General features: G+C 44.4%; 1 protein-coding gene and 2 long non-coding RNA genes across 4 annotated transcripts in view; 1 reads left to right on the top strand and 2 right to left on the bottom strand.

The window, feature by feature from the left end:
* Positions 1-24,095, top strand: part of LOC126542486 (uncharacterized) — a 45,085-nt gene that overhangs the window by 7,554 nt on the left and 13,436 nt on the right. Inside the window, exons 8-9 of the mRNA XM_050189573.3 lie at positions 4,576-4,714; positions 14,187-14,342. Coding sequence (XP_050045530.1) covers positions 4,576-4,714; positions 14,187-14,342 — 295 coding nt within the window. The remainder of the gene's footprint in view (positions 1-4,575; positions 4,715-14,186; positions 14,343-24,095) is intronic.
* Positions 40-24,094, bottom strand: LOC129387761 (uncharacterized). Of its 2 annotated transcripts, none has more exons than XR_008614943.2 (2): positions 22,912-24,094; positions 40-2,797 (listed from the first exon to the last, which is right to left on the bottom strand). It is a non-coding gene; the product is annotated as an uncharacterized lncRNA (long non-coding RNA). The 2 variants fall into 2 exon arrangements; XR_008614944.1 differs by lacking the exon at positions 22,912-24,094 and adding an exon at positions 11,455-12,935.
* On the bottom strand, positions 17,920-19,838 carry LOC140216082 (uncharacterized). Its single transcript, XR_011892728.1, has 2 exons — positions 19,366-19,838; positions 17,920-18,345 (listed from the first exon to the last, which is right to left on the bottom strand). It is a non-coding gene; the product is annotated as an uncharacterized lncRNA (long non-coding RNA).

Below are 24,095 nucleotides of genomic sequence, written 5' to 3'. Positions count from 1 at the left end.
GATCGACCGTGAACCAGAGGCATGAGACGGGAGGCGACGTACAACACACACACTCAATTTAATACAATAAAATCATGCGCGAGACATGCTCGAAAAAAGAACATACAAATTACCAGCAGGGGGGCCTAGTTCGCGGAAGGCGTGCGGGTCACACAACGCACGCCCTGACGCCACTCGCACGACACTCAGCCCACCACGTGGGAGCTATTAACACTCGCGAAATAACAAACAAAATACGCGACAAAAATGAAAAATACACGCGACAATAAATAGGGCCAACACTACACTAACAGAACATACAAAAATAAACACGCGATGGATAAATAAATGAAAGATTAAACGCGATTAAAAAAATACAGTCTGGCGGAAAGCTCTGAGAGCGGGCTGGAACACGAGGCTTAACTGTGGCGTGCTTGCCGAGATCCCGGTCTGAAGAGCGTCGGGCTGCTGGTACCTCGCTGCCGAAGATCCTGACGGACTTGCACCGTCTGTAGGTCGAACGGCGAAGACTTCGGCCAGGAGGTTTTAGCCTGCCGACCACATCTTCAGCTGTCTCCCGGTGCACGACCACCCTCCTCCGTCTTCCAAGCCACTCTGCCGCTCCCCGAGCTGCCTCGTCCCTCCGTCGCGCTCAGGCGACCCACGTGACCAAACGGTCGGGCAAGACTGGAACAATGGGGACCGCTGTCTTCCCATCGCCGTGCAAGCGGCGCTGTAGCTGGGGCGGCACTGGCGGCCATCCCGAGAGGGACGCGGGCATACACTCTGTGACACAGTTGCACTTTTTGGTCATGGGGTCACCTACATCCAAAACTGCATGTACTCTGGTGATCTCTTACTGTATGTTTAAGAAAAATAATTTATATCCAACCTTGAAAGGCAAAAGTTTTGACGGAATTGCCTGTCAGGTTTGGCTAATTAAATATAAACGTAATAACACCTGCAAAACCTCGCACATTACTCTTGAGTGAGGTTTATTTGAGACCATTATGTGGTGTACAAATCCTTAACCCTACGTATTTTATACCAGTCCATTTATTTCCGCCGCTCTTTTCTCGCCCGTTATCTGTGTTAAGCTATTGGGCAATCTTTTATTACCCATCCTCACCATCGCTTATACATCCACGCAGCTTCTAAATGCACAGGCCTCAGGAGAGCAGATAGTTGGGCTAGTTGGTTGAAAAGCATTGGTATGTTTTTCTCGGGCATCTCAGCAGCACAGTGAGCATTTTTTCTTGGCAACTGGCTAAATCAGTAGAGTGTTTTAGTTGAGTGTCTTTACGGTACGCTCCGCTCCGAGTGGCTCCGCTAAGCCAAAGCGGAGCGGCGGGCGATTTTCACGTTTTAGTTATACGTTAAGCATAGCGGAGCGGACCTTTCATACTTGCAGCGTCCTCTGGCCAAATTCAGGGTAATGAAAGAAAATAAAAACACCTATTGATCAGTTTTATACAGTAAAACACATATGTGTATATATAACTTATTTCTAAATGAAGTATCTAGAAGTGCACTTGTAATGCGTTACCGGTCCATTTTACCTAATGGAATATAAAGTGCCGTCTTGGGGAACGCCACGTGATAGCCAGTGCGCTTGCTTTCTGCATCCAATCCAATCCTTCCTGACGCCAACGCTAGCCAAAGCGCTCCGCTCAGGCAGCTTCTCAGCGGACCGTGTTCCTCGCTCCGCTAGCCCGCTTACGGCTAAGCGGATGGCGCATGCGCATTCGCACTTCCGCTCCGCTTAGCTGCTTAGTGGAGCGTAAACACGCTCAACTAAAACACTCTAGTGACATCACGCTCACTTCACACACTAGCAAATCATGCCACGTGCATATAAAGAGGAAGCGAGCAATGCAGAGCAGGTAGCCATGTGCGGTCCAAGGGCAGTATGACTGTGCAAATAGAGCTGATCGTGTGCTATCAACATTTGGGCAAGCATTGAGGGGTTCACATGGCATGATGTCACTGCTCGCACAGAACCACTCCCAGCGTGCACCTACACTTCACAGTCTCCATGGAGTTCCCTCCCCCTCTGTAGCTCACCTGGTAGCATCCTTCTACACTCTGCCTGGGCTTCCTGCTGCACAACCGCTCCACAAACATCTGCTACCCCTCCTGTAAAATGTTTCACATTAAGAGTGGGATTTCTTAGACCCGACATTGTGGGCTAACTTCAGATCCTGGGTCTGTTGGCTTGTTATGGTTATGTAGCTCAAGTAGTGCCCTTAATATTTATTACATAGCAGTTAGTCAAAAATAAAATGAGTTGTAATAATCTGCATTTCAAACAGTTGCTTAATGCCATGCTGAAATTTGAAGGGGCCTTGAAACACTCTTTGAAAATACTAAGAAAATGTTGCCTATCTGTGGTGGAGGCTGGTGTGAGCATGTGAGCCAAATATTACTGCACTGCATGCAGCAGGGAATTTACAATCACGCGTCAAAACCGGCAAAAAATTTCTTGCTCGCACTTCCACAATGCCATCGTGCAGCGTCATCGAAAGCTGCCGGCCCACCAATGCTATTGCCTCGTTTTGTGATCGCAAGAGCATTCTCAGTAATGCATGATTGCTAATTCTGAGTTAAATAAATGAAAAGTATATATGTCTGCGTTCTCAGAAAAACAGAATCATTTCATCTTTCCACTGTGTGTATTTGCATGAGCTGCACATGGCCTCCAAATGGCAGCTGTGTGCTGCGTAGCATAGTCTGCCGTGGCCGCCGCTGGGTGCCGTGATGAGTCCCTTTGGCCAGGGCTTTGCTCTCTTGCCTTCTTTGCTGTGTAGCTCCCATCATGCTAGTGAAGAAGAAAAGAGAGAGAAAGGAGGGTATCGGCACAATGATTCACAAGATTTCTGCAGCATGAGATTCATGAGACGTCCTTTAATAGTGATGCCATTTTATGATTAGTTCAAGAAGTGTTTCATGACCCCTTTAATGCACCATTCTCTTATGTGGAGAGGTGCAAGTTAGCGTGTCAACAGCCAACACCTGCAGAGAATTGCACCTTCCATCATGCTGGAGATGAAAAGAGGCAGAAGGCTTCGAACACTGACAGCTGAATGTGAAAAGAACAGGAAAGGGCTAAGGTTGCAATAGACAACTTTTGGTTCTTTACAACTTTGCATCGGACTATCCATTAATTTCACTGCAGGAGGAGATTCGTGAGGCAGTGCCTTTTTGTATCCCAGAAATTGTGCAACTTCGTTTGGAAGTGCTGTGTTGTGTATTGTTGTTGTGATATTGTGTTCTGCAGATGCTCTGGTGCAGATGCTGTTCTTGTCGCCAGCTTACTTGCTTATTGCGTTCCATTTGTGTATATTACAGTCTAGCCTCAACATAATAAACACGGATCCAATGAAGTTAACCTAAAATGTTTCTCACCAATATCAGCATGTGACAAATACGTACCTAAACGAATGGCAGACATAACAAAGGTATTTTCATGCCGGATAGGACTTCGTAATATGCAGTTAAACCTTGATATAACGAACTCAATATAAAGAAATTCATGACATAACAAAGCTTATAACTGTATAACATATAACTTTGTATATAAAACACCATGTATTTTTAATCTCAATATAACAAAACTTCTGCGGATGCAGATGGTCAAATGGTTGGGTTACTTGCAGCTGCTTGCGAACACAGCTCTCAAACCGCACATCCTGCAACCTAGAGCGACCACCGAAGTGGAGCAGGGTCGTGTTCCATATAAAGTCCAAGTGCGATAAGATCCTGTCTCACCCGGCGCACTGTACGCTTTAGGTGCAACTGAAAGCATTAAGGTTGAGCCAAAAAGGATGGTGGCTTGATGAGCACCGTCTTTCTGCGCAAGCAAGGGGAAAGGGGGCAGTAGAGCGAGCTCACAATAACACAATCAAGCGTGCATAAGGGGAAGAGGTAGAGGGGGGGGGGGGGCAGGTTGGCACGCACCTCTTTTTCTAGTGCAGCCGTGGCTGCTCATGGCTGAGTGCAAACGCAGCCCGTGCACCCCATTTGAGTGATAATTTGCCAAGTGTGCAAAGAGTGGGCAAGCCAAGTAAAGTTGACGGGGCATCATGTGCACTGTCTTCCTGTGCATTCAATACTGGAGGTTGCATAATCTCGAGTTTTTGAGACGAGTTGAAGCAAGATGGAAGCATTCGCTCCCTGCTGCCAGCCCTTTTATGATAGCATTGTCCAACTGCTGGTGACGCTTTCAGCTGCGGGGCGGAATCGATGTGAAGGCATAGCTGGCTTCCCTTCGTACCCTTGATGTGAAGGTATTGTCGCACAGCATGAAACTATCTTTTGCTGGCGACTCTCAAATTCAATCAAATGATTGTTTTTTTTTTTTGTTCAAATTTTCTTTTTTTCGATTGCCCGATAATTTGGAAAGTCTTGTGGCCATCCATCAGCGACTGTATTTATTTGCATTTAAAACCAAATTTCAATATAACAGAATTTTCATATAACGAAGCAAATTGCAAATTTTACCAGCTTCATTATATCGAGGTTTAACTGCATAACAAGTTTCAACTATACCACAAATTGGGTGTCAAGAGAGAAGCAAGTATAATCCATATATTGCAGCGAACCGCCGTGGAGAGCCACTGTGTCTCATGAGCATCCGTCCAGCAATCAGTGGTGGTGCACCAGTTTTGGAAGCCACCCTCGGCATGTCTGCTACATGGACCGCTCTGGACTGTATAGCCTTGATGCAAGAAGACCGGTATGGCTTCATATTTTTACAGTGTAAAAGAAAACTTGTGCACTCATGGTTTATCTATAAAAAAATTCAGCATCACTTTTCTTGGGCAATAAATTTTAGCCGTTGCATTGCTTGTGTAGCTTTTGTGGTGAAAGCTTTTATGGTGTCGTAACTCTCCTGTTGACTATTGCTCCAGCTTTGCATAGATCGACAGAAATGTGCCCCAAGCTGTCTGCCATCAGTGAATTCATCAGTGAATTCGCTCACTTATGAACTAATAGACCGTTTTCTTAATTTCAAAGTGGGCTTCACTGCATTTATTTATTTATTTATTTATTTATTTATTTATTTATACCCTCAAGGTACGGTTGTACATTGCAGAGGGCAGGGGCAAGGTAAATACAGAGGCAAATCACACAATAGTTGATTGTAGAAAAAAAAATTATAAGTACAAAGAAGAGGAAACTTTCGAAGAAAGCGTCAAAGCTAAATACGTGGAAGTCAATAATTAATAAAAAGAACAAGTAAAAATAAGGAAGGAAGGCAACAACATGGCAAAAACATAGCAAAATGTGGTATACAAAATAATAAGAATGGTAAATAGAAACTTGGAAAGCATGGCAAAAATACATGGCGTAAGAAAAAAACGAAAGAAAAAAAAACATACCATATAAAAATACAAGCCATTACTTAAAATTATGGCATAAGAGCAGTTATTATGCAGAACAAGCAAACGCAACATTAATTTATAACATGGAACCTTGAAGTGTGGTTTTAGAGTTATTGGTGTCAGCTATGCTTGTAAGTAATGCGGGTAAGTTGTTCCAACTTTGCTCGTTTGGGGAAGAAATGAATATTAAAAGCTGACGGTGTTGCAGCGCTGAATGTTTCCCTTTGGGGGTGGTCAGTGCGAGATTAAATGTATGGTGGCAGTTGAACAAAGATAGAACGTAAATATGCGTTGTGGTAGTAGATTTTATGGAAAAGACATAGGCGAGATAGTTTTCTGCGGATTGATAACAGCGGGAGGTGTAGGAGAGCTTCCATGTTAGTGACACTCGCAGTTCTTTGGTAGTTGGTGAGACTGAAACAGGCTGTATTGCCTCTAGAGACTGTATGAGGGTGTCATGACCAGGGTCCCATACTGATGATGCGTACTCAAGCTGTGGACGAATGTAAGTTGGGGACAATAAGAGTGCATTTGCACATTTGCCGGACTAATGGCAGCACTGTTCGTAGTTCGAGGGAAAACAAGGTGCTTAGCTGCAATTACTAAAGCTTGTCTGTTGCATATAGTTTCATAACAAGAGCCACGTCTATATTTTCCATCTCACAACTAAAAAGTAAACTGCGCTCATACCCGCTGGTTCCAAAAATGACTATGCCATCATTAGCTCAGTAAATTGCATTACAGGAAATCTAGTTTTGCATTTATGTAAGTTCATGTGTGTATGTTTATGTTTCACTATTTGTAGTGAAAATAGATGCTTGGTCAGTATTTCTGTTTGAAAAGTTTTGTTGCAAAATGCGTCAAGAGAAACCATTTTATTTCGTTTAGTTAGGATTCCAAATTTGAGTTTAATGACCAGTTTGTCTTTTCAAAGTTTCATGCCAGTGTTGTAAACGAGAAGAAAGGGGGTTGACCGAGGGGCCCGGTTTTTATTAGTCATAAGAAGCCAACAAACACTGACACCAAGGACAACATAGGGGAAATTACTTGTGCTTAATAAATGAAACAAAGAAACGATAAATTAATGGAAATTAAAGTGGATGAAGAAACAACTTGCCGCAGGTGGGAACCGAACCCACAACCTTCACATTTCGCGTGCGATGCTCTACCAATTGAGCTACCGCGGCGCTGTTTTCGCATCCACTTTCTTTGGTATTTATGTGTCCTAGTAGAACCCTGGGAGTGTCAGCCAGCGCCACCACTCACAGACCTCGATGCTCTAGAGCATCACACGCGAAATGCGAAGGTTGTGGGTTCGGTTCCTACCTGCGGCAAGTTGTTTTTTCATCCACTTTAATTTCCATTAATTTAACGTTTCTTTGTTTCATTTATTAAGCACAAGTAATTTCCCCTATGTTGTCCTTGGTGTCAGTGTTTGTTGGCTTCTTATGCCAGTGTTGTGTCATTTATTGCTAATGACGCGTAATTTTTTGAACTGATATTTTTGTGTGCAATAATAGTCGTTCGAAGACCAATTTAGGTGCTGTAGAGATTGTGCAACACCACTGATCTTTCTTAAATAGTGAGGAATTTATTGTTTTGACATTAGGCTTAATATTTGACATTAATGGAATGAATTAAAGGATCTAGTCAATTTTTTCTCTTTCTTTATTTTTCAGTGAAGAACAAGGCTTTGTTGTATTACCTGATGCTGTTCTTGTAACCTTTATCAATAACCGCACTAAGCCTTTTCAGTAGCCACTTTAGATCTCTACATCCATTGCTTTAAAGGGAACTTGACTTTTCTTAAACCTTATCCTAAGGGGGTTAATTTCATTCTCCTTCTGTATCACATGTACAGTGGAACCCTGCTGATGTGTTCGTTGTTCATATGTATTTCCGGGCATGATGTTGCTAAAGCCCAGTCCAAGCAAAGACATCTATGTATTAAAATACCCTTTGATATGTCATCGTTCCCGCAATGTTCCCGCGTGATACATGGCGACTTTGGCTTATCAATACAAAAGGATATCAAGTGTACCATCTGCAACTTAAAAATTCTAAAAGAAAAGCATCAATCACATTAGACACATTAGTTCCACACATCATACCACCACCAACGTGCACTTTTGACATGCCAGAGCTTTGGTGGTGTGGTCCTGGCAGAAAATTCTGACGCCTAACAGTGCACCATTCGATGTTTGGACCCTGCATGACCATGTACCAATTTGCCCACAGAATCGAGCAAAATGGCGATAATTTGGTTTTAATACGTCAATGGCATGGTCGTCAGCCATGTCACTGGTGCCTCCTCGAAACCAAAATTACCGAAGACTAGTTCATCCACTATAGTCACCGACCACGTAAGGATCGCTTCATGTTGAAAGGCTGTATTTGCTGTTTTTCATTAGAGTTCTGCATGTCTAGTATTTGTTCATCTACATGTTAAATAGCAACGTGATCCCAGCAACTTCAAACAGTTGCATGCGGCACAAATTCCATCTGTAATGAACAATAATGACTGTTGCTGTACAATAATCACTGTTGCAAAGAAATTCACAATAATTTTGCTATCACAGCTTGGTCAACTTCTGTTATGTTGTCACGGGATGAAGATTCAGTGCACACACTGACTGCACTTTCATCTATCTGTAGCAACAGCATGACAATGGTCAAAATACAAACTTATCAGTTTGCAGGCTAGTGCATGTGAGCGCAGCAACGCGTTGATAAACTTGGGCCATATTGTACCAAACTCTCGTGCAATCACTTTCAAAGATAATACTTTCGGTTTTGTAACTCCGAATGTGTCGGCGGGCAAAAGTGATCTTGGCACTGTGACTAGAGAGCATGTTTAGCAGTGTGCCAAAATGTTGTCGCTCTTGTCGCTTGTCGCAATGTGTCTGGCACTAGTGATATGAAATCTTGCAAACGTGATTGTATTCCTGAAAGTGATCATTCAAGAGTATGACACCTTTCTTGGCCACTTGTGGAATAAGTTACTCATCATCATCATCAACAACCACCTATTTTAAGTCCACTGCAGGACGAAGGCGTCTCCCTCCGATCTCCAATTACCCCTGTCCTGTGCTAACCGATTCCAACTTGCCTGAAAATTTCTTAATTTCATCACCCCGCCTAGTCTTTTGCTGTCCTCTACTGTGTTTCCCTTCTCTTGGCACCCATTCTCTAACCCTAATGGTCCACCGGTTATCTAACGTATGCATTACATGACCTGCCCAGCTCCATTTCTTTCTCTTAATGTAAATTAGAATATCGGCTATGCCCGTTTACTCTCTGATCCTCACCGCTCTCTTCTTGTCTCTCAACGTTACGCCTATCATTCTTCGTTTCATCGCTCCTTGTGCGGTCCTTAGTTTGTTTTTGAGCATCTTTTGTGCAGTCCTTAGCTTGTTTTTGAGAGTCTCCAAGTTTCTGCCTCACATGTCAGCACCGGTAGAATGCACTGACTGTACACCGTTCTATTTAGTGATAATGGTAAGCTTCCAGCAAGGATCTGAGTATGTCTGCCGTATGCACTCCAACCCAATTTTATTCTTCTGTAAATTTGCTTCTCATGATCAGGGTAGAATTAAGGTGGCTGTGGAATCTCTGTAGATATTTTCTAGGGTATTCACATAAGCGGTCTGTACGCCTTGATCATGCAATGCCTCTATGACTGCTGGTATCGCTATTGAATCAAATGCTTTTTCGTAATCTATGAAAGCCATATAGAGAGGTTTATTGTGCTCTGCGGATTTCTCGATAACCTGGTTAATGACATGGATGTGATCCATTGTAGAGTAACCTTTCCTGAAGCCAGCCTGCTCCCTTGGTTGACCAAATTCTATTGTTGTCCTTATTCTATTGTAGATTATTTTGGTAAATATTTTATATAATACTGGGAGTAAGCTAATGGGCCTATAATTTTTTAGTTCTTTAACGTCGCCCTTTTTGTGGATTAGTGTAATGTTTGCATTCTTCCAGTTTTCTGGGACCTTTGCAGTCGATAAACACTTCGTATAGAGAGCCGCCAGTTTTCCTGGCATTATGTCTCCTCCATCTTTGATTAAATCGACTGTTATTCCATCCTCTCCTGCCGCTTTTCCCCATTTCATGCCTTGCAACGCCTTTCTGACCTCATCTCTAGTCATAGGAGGAGTTTCTGTATACTGTTCATTATTGTTTTGAATAGAGCGCTCCCGAGTCATCTGGGTACTGTAAAGGTCAGTATCGAATGTTTCCGCTGCTTTTATTATACCTTCGAGATTGCTGATGATGTTACCCTGTTTATCTCTCAGTGCATACATTTTGGTTTGTCCTATGCCAAGTTTCCTTCTCAATGATTTCAGGCTGCGTTCATTTTTAACGGTTTCTTCAGACTTTCTCACGTATAATTTCTAATATCACCTATTTTCGCTTTGTTGATCAGTTTTGACAGTTCCGCGAATTCAATCTTATCTCTTGAGTTGGACACTTTCGTTCTTTGTCGTTTCTTTATTAGGTCCTTCGTTGCTTGGGAGAGCTTACCTACTGTTGGCCTTGGTGTGTTGCCTCTCACTTCAATTGCTGCTTCTGAAGCCAGTCTACATCTCGCTGTCATAAGGCTGCATATTTGTTTGCAAGTACCAGCCTGAATTGGTCCACTTTTATCCTTACTGCCTCTTGGTTGGCCTGTCTCCTCTTGACTAATTTTACTCTCTCTCCAAATTCAGGTGAATCCAGGACTTCACTAACCTATGATCACTGCACTTTACCCTACCTAACACTTCTACATCCTGCACTATGCTGGGATCGGCAGAAAGTATGAAATAGATTTCATTCCTTGTTTCACCATTAGGGCTTTTCCATATCCACTTTTTGTTGTTACGCTTTCTGAAGAAGCTGTTCATTATTCGTAGCTTATTCCTTTCCGCGAATTCTACCAACATCTCTCCTCTAGTGTTTCTAGAATCGACGCTGTAGTGGCCAATTGCTTGTTCACCAGCCTGCTTTTTCCCACTTTTGCATTGAAGTTGCCCATTGCTACAGTGTACTGAGTTTGCACTTTTCTCATAGCTAATTCCACATCTTCATAAAACTAATCTACTTCATCGTCATCATGACTGGAGGTTGGAGCATAGGCTTGTACCACCTTTAGTCTATACCTCTTATTAAGTTTTATTACAACTACTGATACCCTTTCATTAATGCCGTAGAATTCATCAATGTTGCCCGCTGTGTCCTTATGTATTAGGAATCCTACTCCGAACTGCTTCTTATCTGGTAGTCCTCTATAGCAGAGGACGTGGCCATTTGTCAGCACTGTATAAGCCTCACCAGTTCTAACCTCACTAAGGCCAATGATATCCCAAACAATGCCTGATAGTTCCTCAAAGAGTCCTGCTAAGTTAGCCTCACTCGAAAGAGTTCGGGTGTTAAAGGATGCAAGAGCCAATTTCCATTGGCGGCCTGTCCGGGTCCAGAGATTCTTAGCACCCTCTGCTACATTACAAGTCTGACCGCCGCCTTGGTCACGTGCTCTGCAGCTGCTGAAGACTGAGTGCCATGAGTTAATTGTAGGAATCATGAGGGAGGTGGTGGCTGAATACTGCACCAGGGAGGCCAATCCCTGGTCTGGTGAGGGAGTCCCTTTGTTGAAGCTTCATGGGCCTTCCTAATTGGATTAGTCTAGCCCCACAGGTTCTCGGTGTTTTAGCCGGTGTCAGGCGCCACTCCAAGCCTGGAGATGTTTGAGTACTGAAGGGACTAAATTAAAGATTACCCCATTCAGATTAAAAAAAAAAAAAAAAAAAACCTTGAGCATTCGAACTTTTGACCAAGACAACTGAGCATACAAGCTAGCTCAGTCAGATAACCCTGCAGGCTGTGAGGCTGTCTTATGGCACAGAATTTCAGCCTAGAGGATCTTATATGCCTAAAAACTTCCTTGATTTAACCACGATAGATGGTTCTGACCTCGTTGTTCCAGATTCTCACGTATGCAGGCGGCCGTGAATTCGGGTAGGTAAACAAGGTGTTTTGACGACCTCTGAAAGCACTTAAAATGAGAAGGGGGCAAAATAATGGTGGGACTGGTCGCTTCTCTCACCCGAAAGGCGACAAGACACGGAGTACTTCCATCTTGTGCTGTGTCGAAGGCCATACCGTTCAGCGTGGATAAGCTGCACTGTTATATACATATATGTATACTATATAGTATAGACATGGAAACTTTCGCTCACGAATGAATTGACTCCGACAGCGGATTTTCTGCGACACGGAGCCCATAATGCTGCTCACATTTAAAAATAATAGTTACTCATTTTACGTTAGTTACTCATTCTCTCCCAAATTCGATACATTGGACTCCCAGTTATTCAGACTTTAGGCAATCCCCGTCGAGTCCTCATTAGCTGTCAGCAGCTGAGCAATGGGTAGTGCCTTTGTTTTAATATTTAACAGCACGGTTGCATCATGTATAAGCTCATGTTCACATAATACGTTTCCCGGGTATTGCGTTTTTTTGTAGCGGTCCCATGGAAAACTTATTAGACGGGTCCTACTATACGTTGTAGGTTCCTCTGAAATTATTTAGATTCCTGTAAAAAATGAACAAAATTGTTGAGGCTCATGTACATAAAGGGCATGCGGCTTAAAGGGCCCCTGAACCACCCAGAGGTCAAAATTTAGGTGTGGTGTTGCAGCTGTCCACAAGTCTTGAAAAAACATGTAGCAGCGAGAATTTTTCGAAATGGTGCAGTAATAGCGGAGTTACACGCGTTTGATGGTCGAAACGCGGCTCTCGCTCATTTTGCTCTTTCCTTCACTACTCTCCCTTCGTCAGCTGGTCTTCTCCTCACCGAGGGCTCCTCCAGCTGTCATGTGACATATGTCATCGTCAACGCGCTTTTCAAAACACATGTCAGCTTCCAGTTAACGCGACTCTGTGCATCTCGGCTGCCCGCTGTTGCTGCCGGGCCGGCCCATGCTCCTTTGAAGCCTGCCGCTGTGGACCCTGTGTTGTGTGCGCGTCTAGAAAGGCTCACCAATATATAATGGATCCGTACGGTAAACCGCTGTGGCGAAGCACCTCCGCTAGAGGTTAACTGCCACCATTGCCGCCTACCCCAGATCGTGGTGACAATATTGGTTGGTATGTTCTGCTGTTTTCAAAGCCCACTGGTTGTTAGTCCATTCAGGGAGGGAGCATTCAGCAGGGAGGTGACAGAAGTCGTAAAGCAAACAATGACTGCATTACACGCAACCTACATTTCCCCACCATGTCCAAATCCTGGAGTCCTCGAGGCGGCGTACTTCGCTTTCCGGGAGCTCAGCATGCAAATAGAAGGCGAGCTACACAAGTGAGCAAAATATGCATTCATTGCAACGTTACTAGATTAACTCATTGAAACAGCCCCAATGCGCTCAGTCCAGGCATTGCGCAGGGTGTCATCATGAAGCAGCCGGTGCTGCATCATTCTGTTTTTCCAGTCGGCACTCTTGCAGCCGAGCACCGCACACGGATGCCTTCTAGCCATCGCAAAACACTGTCGGACAGCTAATCAGACCGCTAAGCACAACTGTGTTGGAATGTGAGTGATTTCGCACTTTTGTTGCGGGCTGTAGTTACTGGTTGGCAAATCCACACAAGGTAGCAACACAGTGAGGAAGCGCAAGGAGCGTATGTACCGGCTAGCAGACTATCGGAAAGTCATAGGTCATTGTTCAACCAATCGATAGCGTCTGCTCCTGTTGACATCACCAGATGCACCTTGGTGACGTCACGACAAGCACAGGGCAAACCGGAAAGGCCCCGAGAGGAGCACGGCATTGTTCTTTTATTTTGTGGCCTGCCTGCAGCGTGTAGCGCTGCAGCATTTGGCATTGTTGATCGTGACGGCATTCTGGACTCGATGTGCGTGTTTACTTGAAATGTTTCAAAGATATCAGAGGTGGTTTAGGGGCCCTTTAACTCTTTCCGTGCCATGCCCATTGGGCATAGTTAGTCCGTTATCAATGGTTTGAAACGCCGCTTTCAAGACACTTTCGCACCACCCATGGACACACTGTGCTATCGGACGTGAAGGAAGAGAACTATATTTTTGTTTTCTAAGATGTTTGGTTTTTTCATGCCAGGCAGTAATTTTTGAACAGGATCGTCAAAATAGAAAGCAAAAATGGCCGCCTCCGGGAGCGGCGCGCGCACTTCGAAAGATCACAGATGTTGTGATTCCACTGTGTCTGCGGCTCATATTTAGATGGATCGAGCAGCAGCGAGTCTCAGGATGCTGCCCTTTCGTCGTACTTCGACTCTGAGAGAGATGACGGAAACCAGCTGGAACCTTGCCGGCCGCAGCCCAGCATGCCCAACTGTAGTGCTTGCAGTTAAATTTTTGTAGTGGAATACCTGCTCAATAAAAATTTAGATTTTTTTCGGAGATAGTGCCTATTAGACAGTAATACATATTGTATATCATAATTTTTGTTACATATTTTACTTAATAGATATAAGCGTGTCTTTACAAACTTTGTTCAGTTTTGTTCCACAATCTTGATTCTAGCAGTTTATATCTTTTTTATGACGTACAACCCGTTAATAAAACTTTTATGTGGGAAAGGTGCATTCATTCTGCTTTTTGTTTATGTATTACATAAAATACTGAGTGCAGTAGTTCCCTCAGAAAAAATAAATCTGGCGTATCCTACAAAAAAACACCTATTTTCCCCATGGTAGAGAAAGAGTTAAAGGGAGGCATTCCTGAAACAAGATAATTATAAACACCTCTCCGACAATTCCTGTCGCACTTGTCTAATGTTTGCTTGTTTTTTTCCATTCCTTAGGGTTCTCGCAAGCACACATTTTGCACCATACAGCACGAAGCCTTCCTAAAAGAGGAGTTTGTGTTGTTCAAGCCAAACCCTTTCAACTGCCATCAGTTATACCTGGCAAGCTCAAAGTTGCTGTCAGTATGGGATGAGCGTCACACTCGACAGCCAGTAAGTTTAGCTGTTGCTTTTCCTTTCTTTACTTTTTTTAATCTGAAGCTATGCAGGATCTTGATCCGAAACTGGAAAAAAAAAAAAAGAAACATTTTGCGGGCACTGGAATTGTATCAGAATGTTACAATATTTTTCACTCTAGAACTAAAATAATAATAATAAATGCCAGTTAAGGTAAACTTCCTCTGGAGCTTTTCCTCCAGGCATATTCTGCAGTTGTGACTCAACCATACTACCTTATTTGCTGGCATTTTAAAATAACATCACCTTGTCTGCGGTTTCCAGCTTGTCGCGTCGGGAGGCAGGCATGTTAATAATACAAGGTCCTTCCATGTTTTCTGGTCACGAAACTCTGTCGTCACGCTATGGGAGAGGTCCAGGCACTGCTCAAAGCTGCTACGATGTGGCGCCACTGTGCCTCAGAGGTCATCGTTCGTATACTGAAACAGTTGTGCGGTGCAAGACAAGCTGATTGATATGGTGTGTTCTGTGCATGTTCTGCAATATTTTTCGAGTTCTAGACTGTTTAGCCAATGTGGCGAAGTGGGACGACTAGGCTGAACATGTGTTGCATGCCGGGGTGCCGTTCCAGCTACAAGGGAACGACCAAAAAAGGTGTCGTTTTGTTTACTGATTGACAAGGAGCAGCGTGAGAAATGGAAGCGGGCCATACTGCAGCAGGAAAGTGGTGGTTTTAACTTTGAACGAAAATATAATCGTTTGTGCACGAAACACTTCGACGCCCCAGACATAATTACTGCCTACAATTGCAACATAAACTGCAACGCCATGTTCCTGGAGTGAGAAGCTGATGCTGAAGCCTAACGCCGTTACAAGGATTTTTGAAGGCCTTCCAGCGTATCTCGCAAAACCCAAACCTCGGTGCTGCTAATCCACAGTTCGACGTCCATGCAACCAACCACATGAGTTGTTGGGTGCAATTATAGAGCGCCAATATTTTATTTAAAAAAAATTGTCTGAGTAGTAACAAACGGCGGTATTGGTTCTGTGGCTACTTGTGTTCATTTCAAGGGACACTAAAGGCAAATATTAAGCCAAGCTAAAGTGATAGATTAGTGCTTGGGAATTTCTAAGGCATCAATAATATTGCGAACAGGGCCTTAGTAATCGAGAAACTGAGGTAAATGCAGGACATGATTAGAGACTTCCCTGGGGCATTCAAGCACTTGCCAGATGACGAAATCATTCCTCGTTTAAATTCTATCACTAGTACTCAACCACTCGTTGCAAAAAACATCATTGTATTGTATTAGAAGACAAAATAAAATGCTACTTATCCAGTTCTATTTCATTTTTAGAAGAAAGAACTAATTGAAATTACCCTTGACACCGCTGCGGGCAGTCAAAATGTTTTGTTTTCACTTGACTCTGCGCCACCCACGCTTTCGCGTTTCAGTACTTTCCTTATCGTGTAGTGCCGCGCTGGTTTTGCTGCCTCGCAAAACTCACACAAACTGCAAGTGGCAAAGAATTCAACTTCCATATTGTGCCGCGGGATGCCTGAACGGTCTACACCACTTGGCCAAAAAGCAGCTGCAGCGGCGAATGCGCTGTCCTGACTTTATCTGTCTTGGCTCGGTGCCGCTGTCTGTTGGGCGCCGTTTTACTCGCCGACGGCAACAAAGGGCGGTGATGGCGTATGCAACGTCACTACTCCCCCGGTTGGGCGGCGGGAGATTTGAATTACGAAAAAGGTGTCCGGACCTTTCAGGTGCAATTTTTTTGTAAACTAAGTCTTTTTTTGGCACGAAAGAAGCGTTGCAAGATTTCTGTAATGGTATTTAAACAGTCCATATCGACTTAGTATTAGCCTTTAGTGTCCCTTTAAGAGGTGATTTGCAATGTGTTATGAAGTGCTTATGCTTTATCCTTTCTTGTGTATAAGGACAATCAGTTATGCATTCTGTATTTATTGCCGTTTGTTCGCTGGTATTTCCTACGCCCCAATGCATATCTCCTATGTTTTGATGTTCTTTCTTTATGCTTCTGATATAAGTGCCATGCTTTTAACAAACTTCTTGCTTAGAACGACAGAAAGCTGAGCTAGTTGGTAAGGATTCATTATGCAAAAAAGAGATGAGGCGTGCAGACAGGACACAAGAGTAGAGTAGCGGGGCGTTCGTGTTGTTCACTTCTCTACTCTTGTGTCCTGTCTGCACGCCTCACCTCTTTTTTGCATAATGAAACTTCTTGCATTGTGAATGGTGGACCATAATAAATAAATGATTGTGCTTGTATGATGTTCTTGCACTAACATGTTTTATTGCTTTGTCTGATTGAACTATAAAACTATTTTTTCCCCCCTTTTTTCGACCTTGACAGAAATAACTGGACCGGTGATTAGAATATTTTAACCCTTTGCAAATAGTTGCGCATTAAGAACCAATATACCTAGTCTCGTTGTCTCTGTGTTGAAACTACGAGCAACATGAATAAGTGCTGGGCTTACTGACACTTCTAAATGACTGCTTGCTAAGACAATGCCTAGTTACAATGCAGTTTCAGCTGTACAAGCCTTAACATTTCACATTCGCCTTAATCCTATACTAAAAGCCGCACCAAAGACATTTAATCGTGAGGTTTGTCTTGCCTTTATCCTACTTAAATCTAATTCAGAAATGGCATCGCTTTGCCAAGAAATCTAAAGCTCACGGAGCAACTCAGTTACCTTTTCTTTGTAATTAAACGGTCATTATTCTGGAAGCAGCCCTTGCAGTAGTGATTTCATTGTTTTGGTTTCCTGATAAGGAACTGCTCACGGTTTAACAGAAAGCGAACAGCTCTGCTTGGCAAACAACGTGGCACTATATGCAACTGAGAGTTTGTGCTTATTTATGGATGAGTGAGGGTGCAGCAGCCCAGATGTTTTCCCCTGTTTATAAGTGGCACCACTGGCACTTTGTTGTGAATGTGTGGTGTTTAAATTCAGGCAAATATTAAAAAGCAGAACCTATCAAAGCATTCACACTAATGGCCCTAAGAAATAAATCTGGACTAAGACCGCCCAGCCACGGTGGCCGCATTTCGTTGGGGACGAAATACAAAAAGACCCTTTTATTTAGATTTAAGTGCACGTTGAAGGACCCCAGCTGGTCAAAATTAATCCGGAGTTTCTTACTACAGCGTGCTTCGTAATCATGTTTTGGTTTTGGCACGTAAAATCCCAGAATTTTTTTTCCTGACAGACCGTAACATGCTGCATGTTTTGATGGCGCTTTCTTTTTTTCTTTCTTTCTTTCTTTCTTTCTTTCTTTTTATTCCGGGTGCTTCTTTCATGGCAGAAGATGTGCTCAGGCAGTTGTTGGTGCATGTGAAATGTTAAAAGTAGTTACGTGAAAGTAAAGCAGCGAACGCGCAAGTCTGAAAGCTAGAATACCGAGGCTGCCCCACACACAACCATGGCAGTAGCGGCATTCGCATGCCCTCTCGTGCACAGTTACACCTCTAGTGGCGGGCACTGGCTCTATATGAAACTACAGATAAAGCACTGAAAATCAATTATCCAGGACATAGTGGGGCTGAAAACAATTGAACGCAATGTTTTAGGATGCAGTAACAGCTTTAACATCAGAAGTGATGCCCTTTATTGAAAAAATCTTGAATTAGCCTTTTGTAGTTATTCAGATAATTATACACAAAACTGTACTGATGGCTGAAAAGGCCTAAGGAGGGAACATTGTACAGTTGCAATGAAAAACACGCGGCCCACAGCTCCGGGCGCAGGAGCAGCTGCGGGTCCACACCACGGCGCTGCTATCTCCATCAGGCGCCTGCTTTGACGGTGCACTGAGTGATGCCCTCACTCTTGTGCGACCAAGTCGTGCGCTTGATAAATTTCAAGTGCGGCGTTCGGCTGTTCCGCAGCTGATGGTCAGTGCACAAGAGGGCGCTTCCATTTTGCTTCGTTTGCCGTGCTGCCGTAGCTTGGCACGGCGGCGGCGGACGGCTTCCGGGCACGGCTGGCAGGTTCGGACGGCTTCTGCAATGTGAGCCTAGTAACGCTTTCGCCTTAAACAAGAATGGAACATTAGTCAGGACGGGCGTTGACACCAACAAAATAGTGGCTCTTTGCTTGCTACTCCTATGCACACATGCCTTGCCATGGTGTCTTTCGTTGAGAGCATGCATGCACGTACGCCGTCTGTTCAAATGCCAAGCATGGAAACGCAGCACACACAGATGTGAGACACACATTAACATGAAACGTGAAACCAAATCGGACACTGCCAGGTATACATTTCGTGCACTTAGCCGAGCGGCCGAACGCGAGCTGGCATGGGGAGAAAGGCAAGCGCGCACTGACAAACCCTCATTCCAACTGACTGTCAGCTGCGAAACAGCCGTACGCCGCACTTGAAATTTATCAAGCGCATGACTTGGCCGCACGAGAGTGAGGGTGAAGATTGGCGTCACTCGGTGCATCCTCAAAGCAGATGCCCGATCTCCCTCTCTCACCCCTCTTATCTTTCCCTTTTCCCCTGTGCAGCGTGGTTGAGGTGTCCTCTACAGAGAGAGTTACTGTGCTGCACTTAATCCCATATTTTCAACCCCTTTCCATTAAGAATCTCCTTCACCTGATGGCAATAGCAGCGCCGCGGTGTGGCCCTGCAGCTGCTCCTGCGCCCGGAGCCGTGGGCTGCATATTTTTTATTGCGACTGTACATATCATAATTGTATATTGTACCAGTGTTCTTTAACAACTTGGCTAATGTTAGGTGGGACTTACTACTACAGTGGAACCCCGTTCATACGTTTTTCACCGGACCGGGGAAAAAAAACGTAACAGCCGGGAAAACGCAACAGTGAGGAAAGCTCCGAAAATGAATTAAAAAAGTGCAGCTTCAACTATAGACAAGTTATTTCCACAGAGTGCGCTTAGGACTTAAAAAAGTCTAGAATGGTGGCTTGCCGTTTCTTTCGCTCGCTAGAAATCGCCACACGTTTCTCAATACCCTGGAAGGCCGCATTGCTGTCAGCGTCGCTGTGAGGTGCGACGTACCTGCGGAGGAGGTCCAGAGCCGCGACGGCTTCTCCAAAGCTAGGATTTGGCAACTCCCCGGCATCATGCGGCTCGTGCTTCTTGTCGTCACCGCGCCACGGCAATGGCAACGGACGAACGAACGAATATCCGCGGGAAATTTTGCCCTCTTTGGCGTAATCATGCTAACGTGCTAACGATTGTTTAGTATTACTGCGGAGCGCGCGCGTCCGAGCAGCCCGGTTGCGCGCAGCGCGGCGTGGGAGAAACGTAAACAAGAGAGGAGAGCAGGCCCGATAGGCGGAGCAACGCCACGAGCAACGCCAACTTCCAGTTTCACTTTAGCTTCACAAAGAGTGACGTCAGGGCCTCTCCTGAGTTTCCTTCCTCCGTGAGTCGACCCGTCCAACAACCATGCGGTGACCGTAATCACAGTGATGATAGTAAGATCATTTTTCACGAATGGCCACTTAGTGGCGGCCTCATGCGGCCTCTCGAACTGGTGTGCGGCTTCTTACAGCCAGTTCCATAGCCAAGCCCGGCCAAGCCCAGCCAAAACTCGTCAAAAGCCAAAATGGCGGTTGGAGCGCGTTGTCTACTTTAGCCCAGGCGGGTTCGGGGTGCTAAGTTGCGACGTATCATGCGGGAACGTTTTCACAGCTACAACGTAACAGCGGGGTTCCTTATACATTGGATCCTATGGAAGCTATGCCGGGACCGGATGAAAACGACGTAGCAGCCGGGAAAACGCAGCAGTGAGGAACGTAACAGCGGGGTTCTACTTATATAGTACAGTTAAACCTTGATAGTGTGTTGGTAGTAGTAGTAGTAGTATAAGACTTTTATTCAGCAGAAAAAACAGGTCGAGCATATCAACCGCCTGGTTGGCCAGTCGACGCTGTTTTCTTCACCTTCGGCGCCAAGCCAGTCGAGCCAGGTGGTGATAGAAAGGGAAGGGGAGGATAGGAACTTGATTGCTGAGCAGCTGGACAGTAGAATACGCAATGGGATAAGTCTGCATAAGTAGAGGTGCAGTTGGGACAGGAGAAGTCGGAGCGATAGAGATAAAGAGGCTGGAAGGGCATAACCAGTGCATTCACTCGGATGTGCCGCAGAAGGCGAGCCTCCGGCACAGTGAGTGATGGATGAGGGGGAGGGTAGAGGCACTTGTTGAGACGGAGCTGGAGGTAAACTTCCTTGATAGCGCAGCGCAGGGAGAGTCCCAGAATCCTCCGAGGGCCTGGACCAGAGGATCAACGGTGCCCGGTTAAAGGCATCAAGGGCGAGCTGATAGGCCAGCTCATTGCCGTCAATCCCTGAATGCCCAGGGACCCAGCGGAGGAAAATGGTGGAAGGTTGCAGTGCAAAGACCGCTCGTTCGACCTCCTGTTGGAGTAAATGGGGTAGGGTGCGGTTCAGTATGTGATAAATGGCGGCTCGGGAGTTGATGTATATCGTGTACTCGGGGAGCGAGGGAAGGGAGGGAAATGATTGTAGGGCATGTACAATGGCAAGGACCTCGAGTGAGAGTGCATACGGAGGATGTAGGTACGGCCCACTCGTGTGAGTTTCAGGTGCTGGGAGGTGGGGATGGTAGATAGCGTAGCCGCAGGAACCTCGAGGAGCTATGAAAGAGGCATCCGTGTAGGCTACTCCGTGGGTAGTAAAGAGGGGGAAATGATGCTGCGCGGCCGTGTGACGACGGCCAGCATGCAGGACAGGGGACATATGGGATGGGAGCGGGAGGATGCAAAGATTGGGAGTTTCAGCAGCAAAGAAATGCCAAGACAATAAATGGAAACTTCCTTGGATGCAGAAAGTCAAATGATTGAATTCCGCACCTCTCAAATCGCGCGTGGCGCAACAAGAGCGACCGCCGAAGTGAAGCCTCATCATGTTCCCTATAATGTCCAAGTGCAATAAAATCCTATCGCGCCTCACGCACCCTGTGCTTTAGGTGCGAATGAACGTGTGCGAAAGTGAGAAAGAAAGATGGTGGCTTCACACACGAGTGTCGCTTCCCCGCGCGAGCAAAGGGAAACACGGGGAGGGGAGGGAGGGAGCGGTAGCGTGTTCAAGCGCTCGCAAGGGGCGGTGCGGGAGCGGGGTTAAGTTGGCGCGTGTCACGATTTCTGGCCCGCATCTTGGCCATTTAATATTTAACATTGCGTAATCTCGAGTTTCGGTGACCCGTTGGAGCGAGAGGCTTACAAAGCATTCGCTCCTCACTGCCGGCGCTTTTCATGATAGCGTCGTCCCAGTGCGGGCGCGCTATCAGCCGCAGGGGTGGAGTGCACGCAAAAGCGTGACTGGCTTCTCTTAATTCATACCGCCTATGTGAAGGTATCGTCGACACGGCAGGAAACTGTATCATTCGTCGTCAACTCCCAAATTCATCAAAATGAATTGTTTTCTCATTCAAATTTGTTTTTTTAATTGCCTGATAATTCAAAAATTTCTGCGGCCCCTTTCCGCGTAAGAAATCGATCAGTGACTGTACTTATTTGCACAAAAGATCAAATTTTCATACAACGAAATTTCTATATAACAAAGCAAATTGCCGATTTACCTACTTCGTTATATCGAGATTTAACGTTATTTTGAAAATAGAGGTACCAGTTAATTATGAGCTTCAAGCTATTCACCAAGTGCTAACCTTCAAATGGTAAAGTGAATGGAATTTGAGAGAAAACAACAAACTTATTAATTCAGTCCTTGGTGAATGGAAAACGTGTTACCATCAAGTACACTTCATCGAAGTAATTTTGTGCCGACTTAGAATAGGGCACACACACCTCACGTACAATTATTTATTGAAAAGGGAAGAACAACCAACATGCAATAACTGCCAGGAACCATTAGCAGCGGTGCACTTTCTAATCACATGTCCGCATATCGAAACAGAAAGAAGAAAATGTTTCCGCAAGTTATGCAGATTGCACATACCTTTACACCCTGCTTTGATTTTGGGAGATGAACCACTTGGGCCCCTTACCGAAGTCCTGAACTTTCTCGAAGAAACCAATTTGATGAATAGGCTTTAGAGCAACACAGCTCTTGTAGCCTCTGCCATTGTTTTTCCAACACCTTGTGTCTGGCACAGCATGGCCTTGAGTCACTATTGCACCATTAAACCTAATTTAACTAACTCAGCACAAGAAATTATAACAGCATAAGTAGTGTGTCCAGTGATACGTGTTCCAAAGAACAGATATTTAAGATACACCACACCAGTTTTACTAAATCGTCATTCTTGTTGGTTTTTGAAAAAGTATCAGTGTGTATTATGCTTGCAGAACAACTGATGCAAAAAGAAACTCAGAATGTGTGTTTCATAGCTAAATAACACAATGTTATTTCTTTAAGGAAAAGAAGCTAATATACAGCCACATCTTTATACTATATAAAAAATAAAAACTGTTGACCGTGACAGTATGGTGCCATACAGTGAAGCAGTTCTTCGATGTTGCAATGCAAAGATAAACATTAAACTCATTTAGCAGCAAAGAACGTTTGCTTTTTGTTCAACTTTGCATAGCACTTCTTGCAGTTTCGCCTGCTTTGTACCTTTTCGGGCTGGTGCTGAAGTTCTGGTGCCAATGTTGTCAGTGTCTTCACGTCTTCAATGTCGCTGCTGGATGAGTTCAATTCGGAATGGCAACTGATAAAAAATGTAACTTTCTCTGAAGTTGTGGCATTTCATGGTGCTGATGGTAGTGCGCTTAAAAGATAATGAAGCTGTTTACAACACTGATGTCAACACAATAGAGCAAGAAAGCCTCATGCACTTCATCAAAATGTTGTGGGGTGCAATTAGCTAGTCCCATTTATCGATGCTGGGCATCCCTAGATTATAGTTGTCTTTCCACAAAGATGGCTATTGTCAAATTTAAATGCCTTCGTACTTACAATTTATGTCTCTGTGATGAGTTTCTAATAGTGCATTAAAATTCTAAAGGGACAGTTAATGGAAATAAGCTTGATCAGACAAGAAGCAAAGCTGTGTGTAGTTTAGATAAGCGTAGATCTAGCTTAGATCTAGAATAAGTAAGTAATTAAGCTAGATTGATAGGTTACAGTTCTCTAATTGTGAATAAGGGGGTCTTGTTCCTTATGAAAAATTGGTAAACCAGAAAGGATGCAAACACATTGGTGCTTATTTTAGCTTGGAAGCTTCCAATGTCAGAGTTTGACAGCGAATGCTCCATGTTGGCTAAGAGCTTATCAATAAAGGAAGAAAGCATTGTGCACGAAAGTGTTCAAGGCCCAATTCTGGCAATATATGGAAACTGTTCAATCTTTGGAAACACTGGAAAATGCGAAAATGTTGCAAAATTCATGACATCACTCTAATGTCATCTGTGCAATGACTACAGTACGAAACTTCCAAAGGAGAGCTTTGGTGCTCTGTTTCTATGGCGATAGTGAGCTTTTGTCGTTCAAATAAATGTATACGGGGTTTTTAAACAAATAATTATCCATCAGAACTGATTTTGTGTTTTTCTTTAATGTCCCTTTAAATATCTTATCAGAACTAGAAGGGCATGAATTAAATGGCAACATTTCTTGCCGGCTCTCCACTTTATTACTTGGCTTCACTGCATGCAACAAGGGTCATTAAATTGTTATACATTTAGACTTTCCCAATTCAGGATGTTAAACATGCTGTAATTATGCCTGAGGTAGCCTAAAGGCATGCTTCCAATTGCTTTGTTGGTTGTGTGTGCTTCCATTGTATGCCATTGTATGCT

The sequence above is a fragment of the Dermacentor andersoni genome, chromosome 2 (genome assembly GCF_023375885.2).
Source record: "Dermacentor andersoni chromosome 2, qqDerAnde1_hic_scaffold, whole genome shotgun sequence".
Taxonomy (NCBI): Eukaryota; Metazoa; Arthropoda; class Arachnida; order Ixodida; family Ixodidae; genus Dermacentor; species Dermacentor andersoni.
Note: the sequence above shows the minus strand (reverse complement) of the source record. Positions and strands in the feature narration are given on the sequence as shown.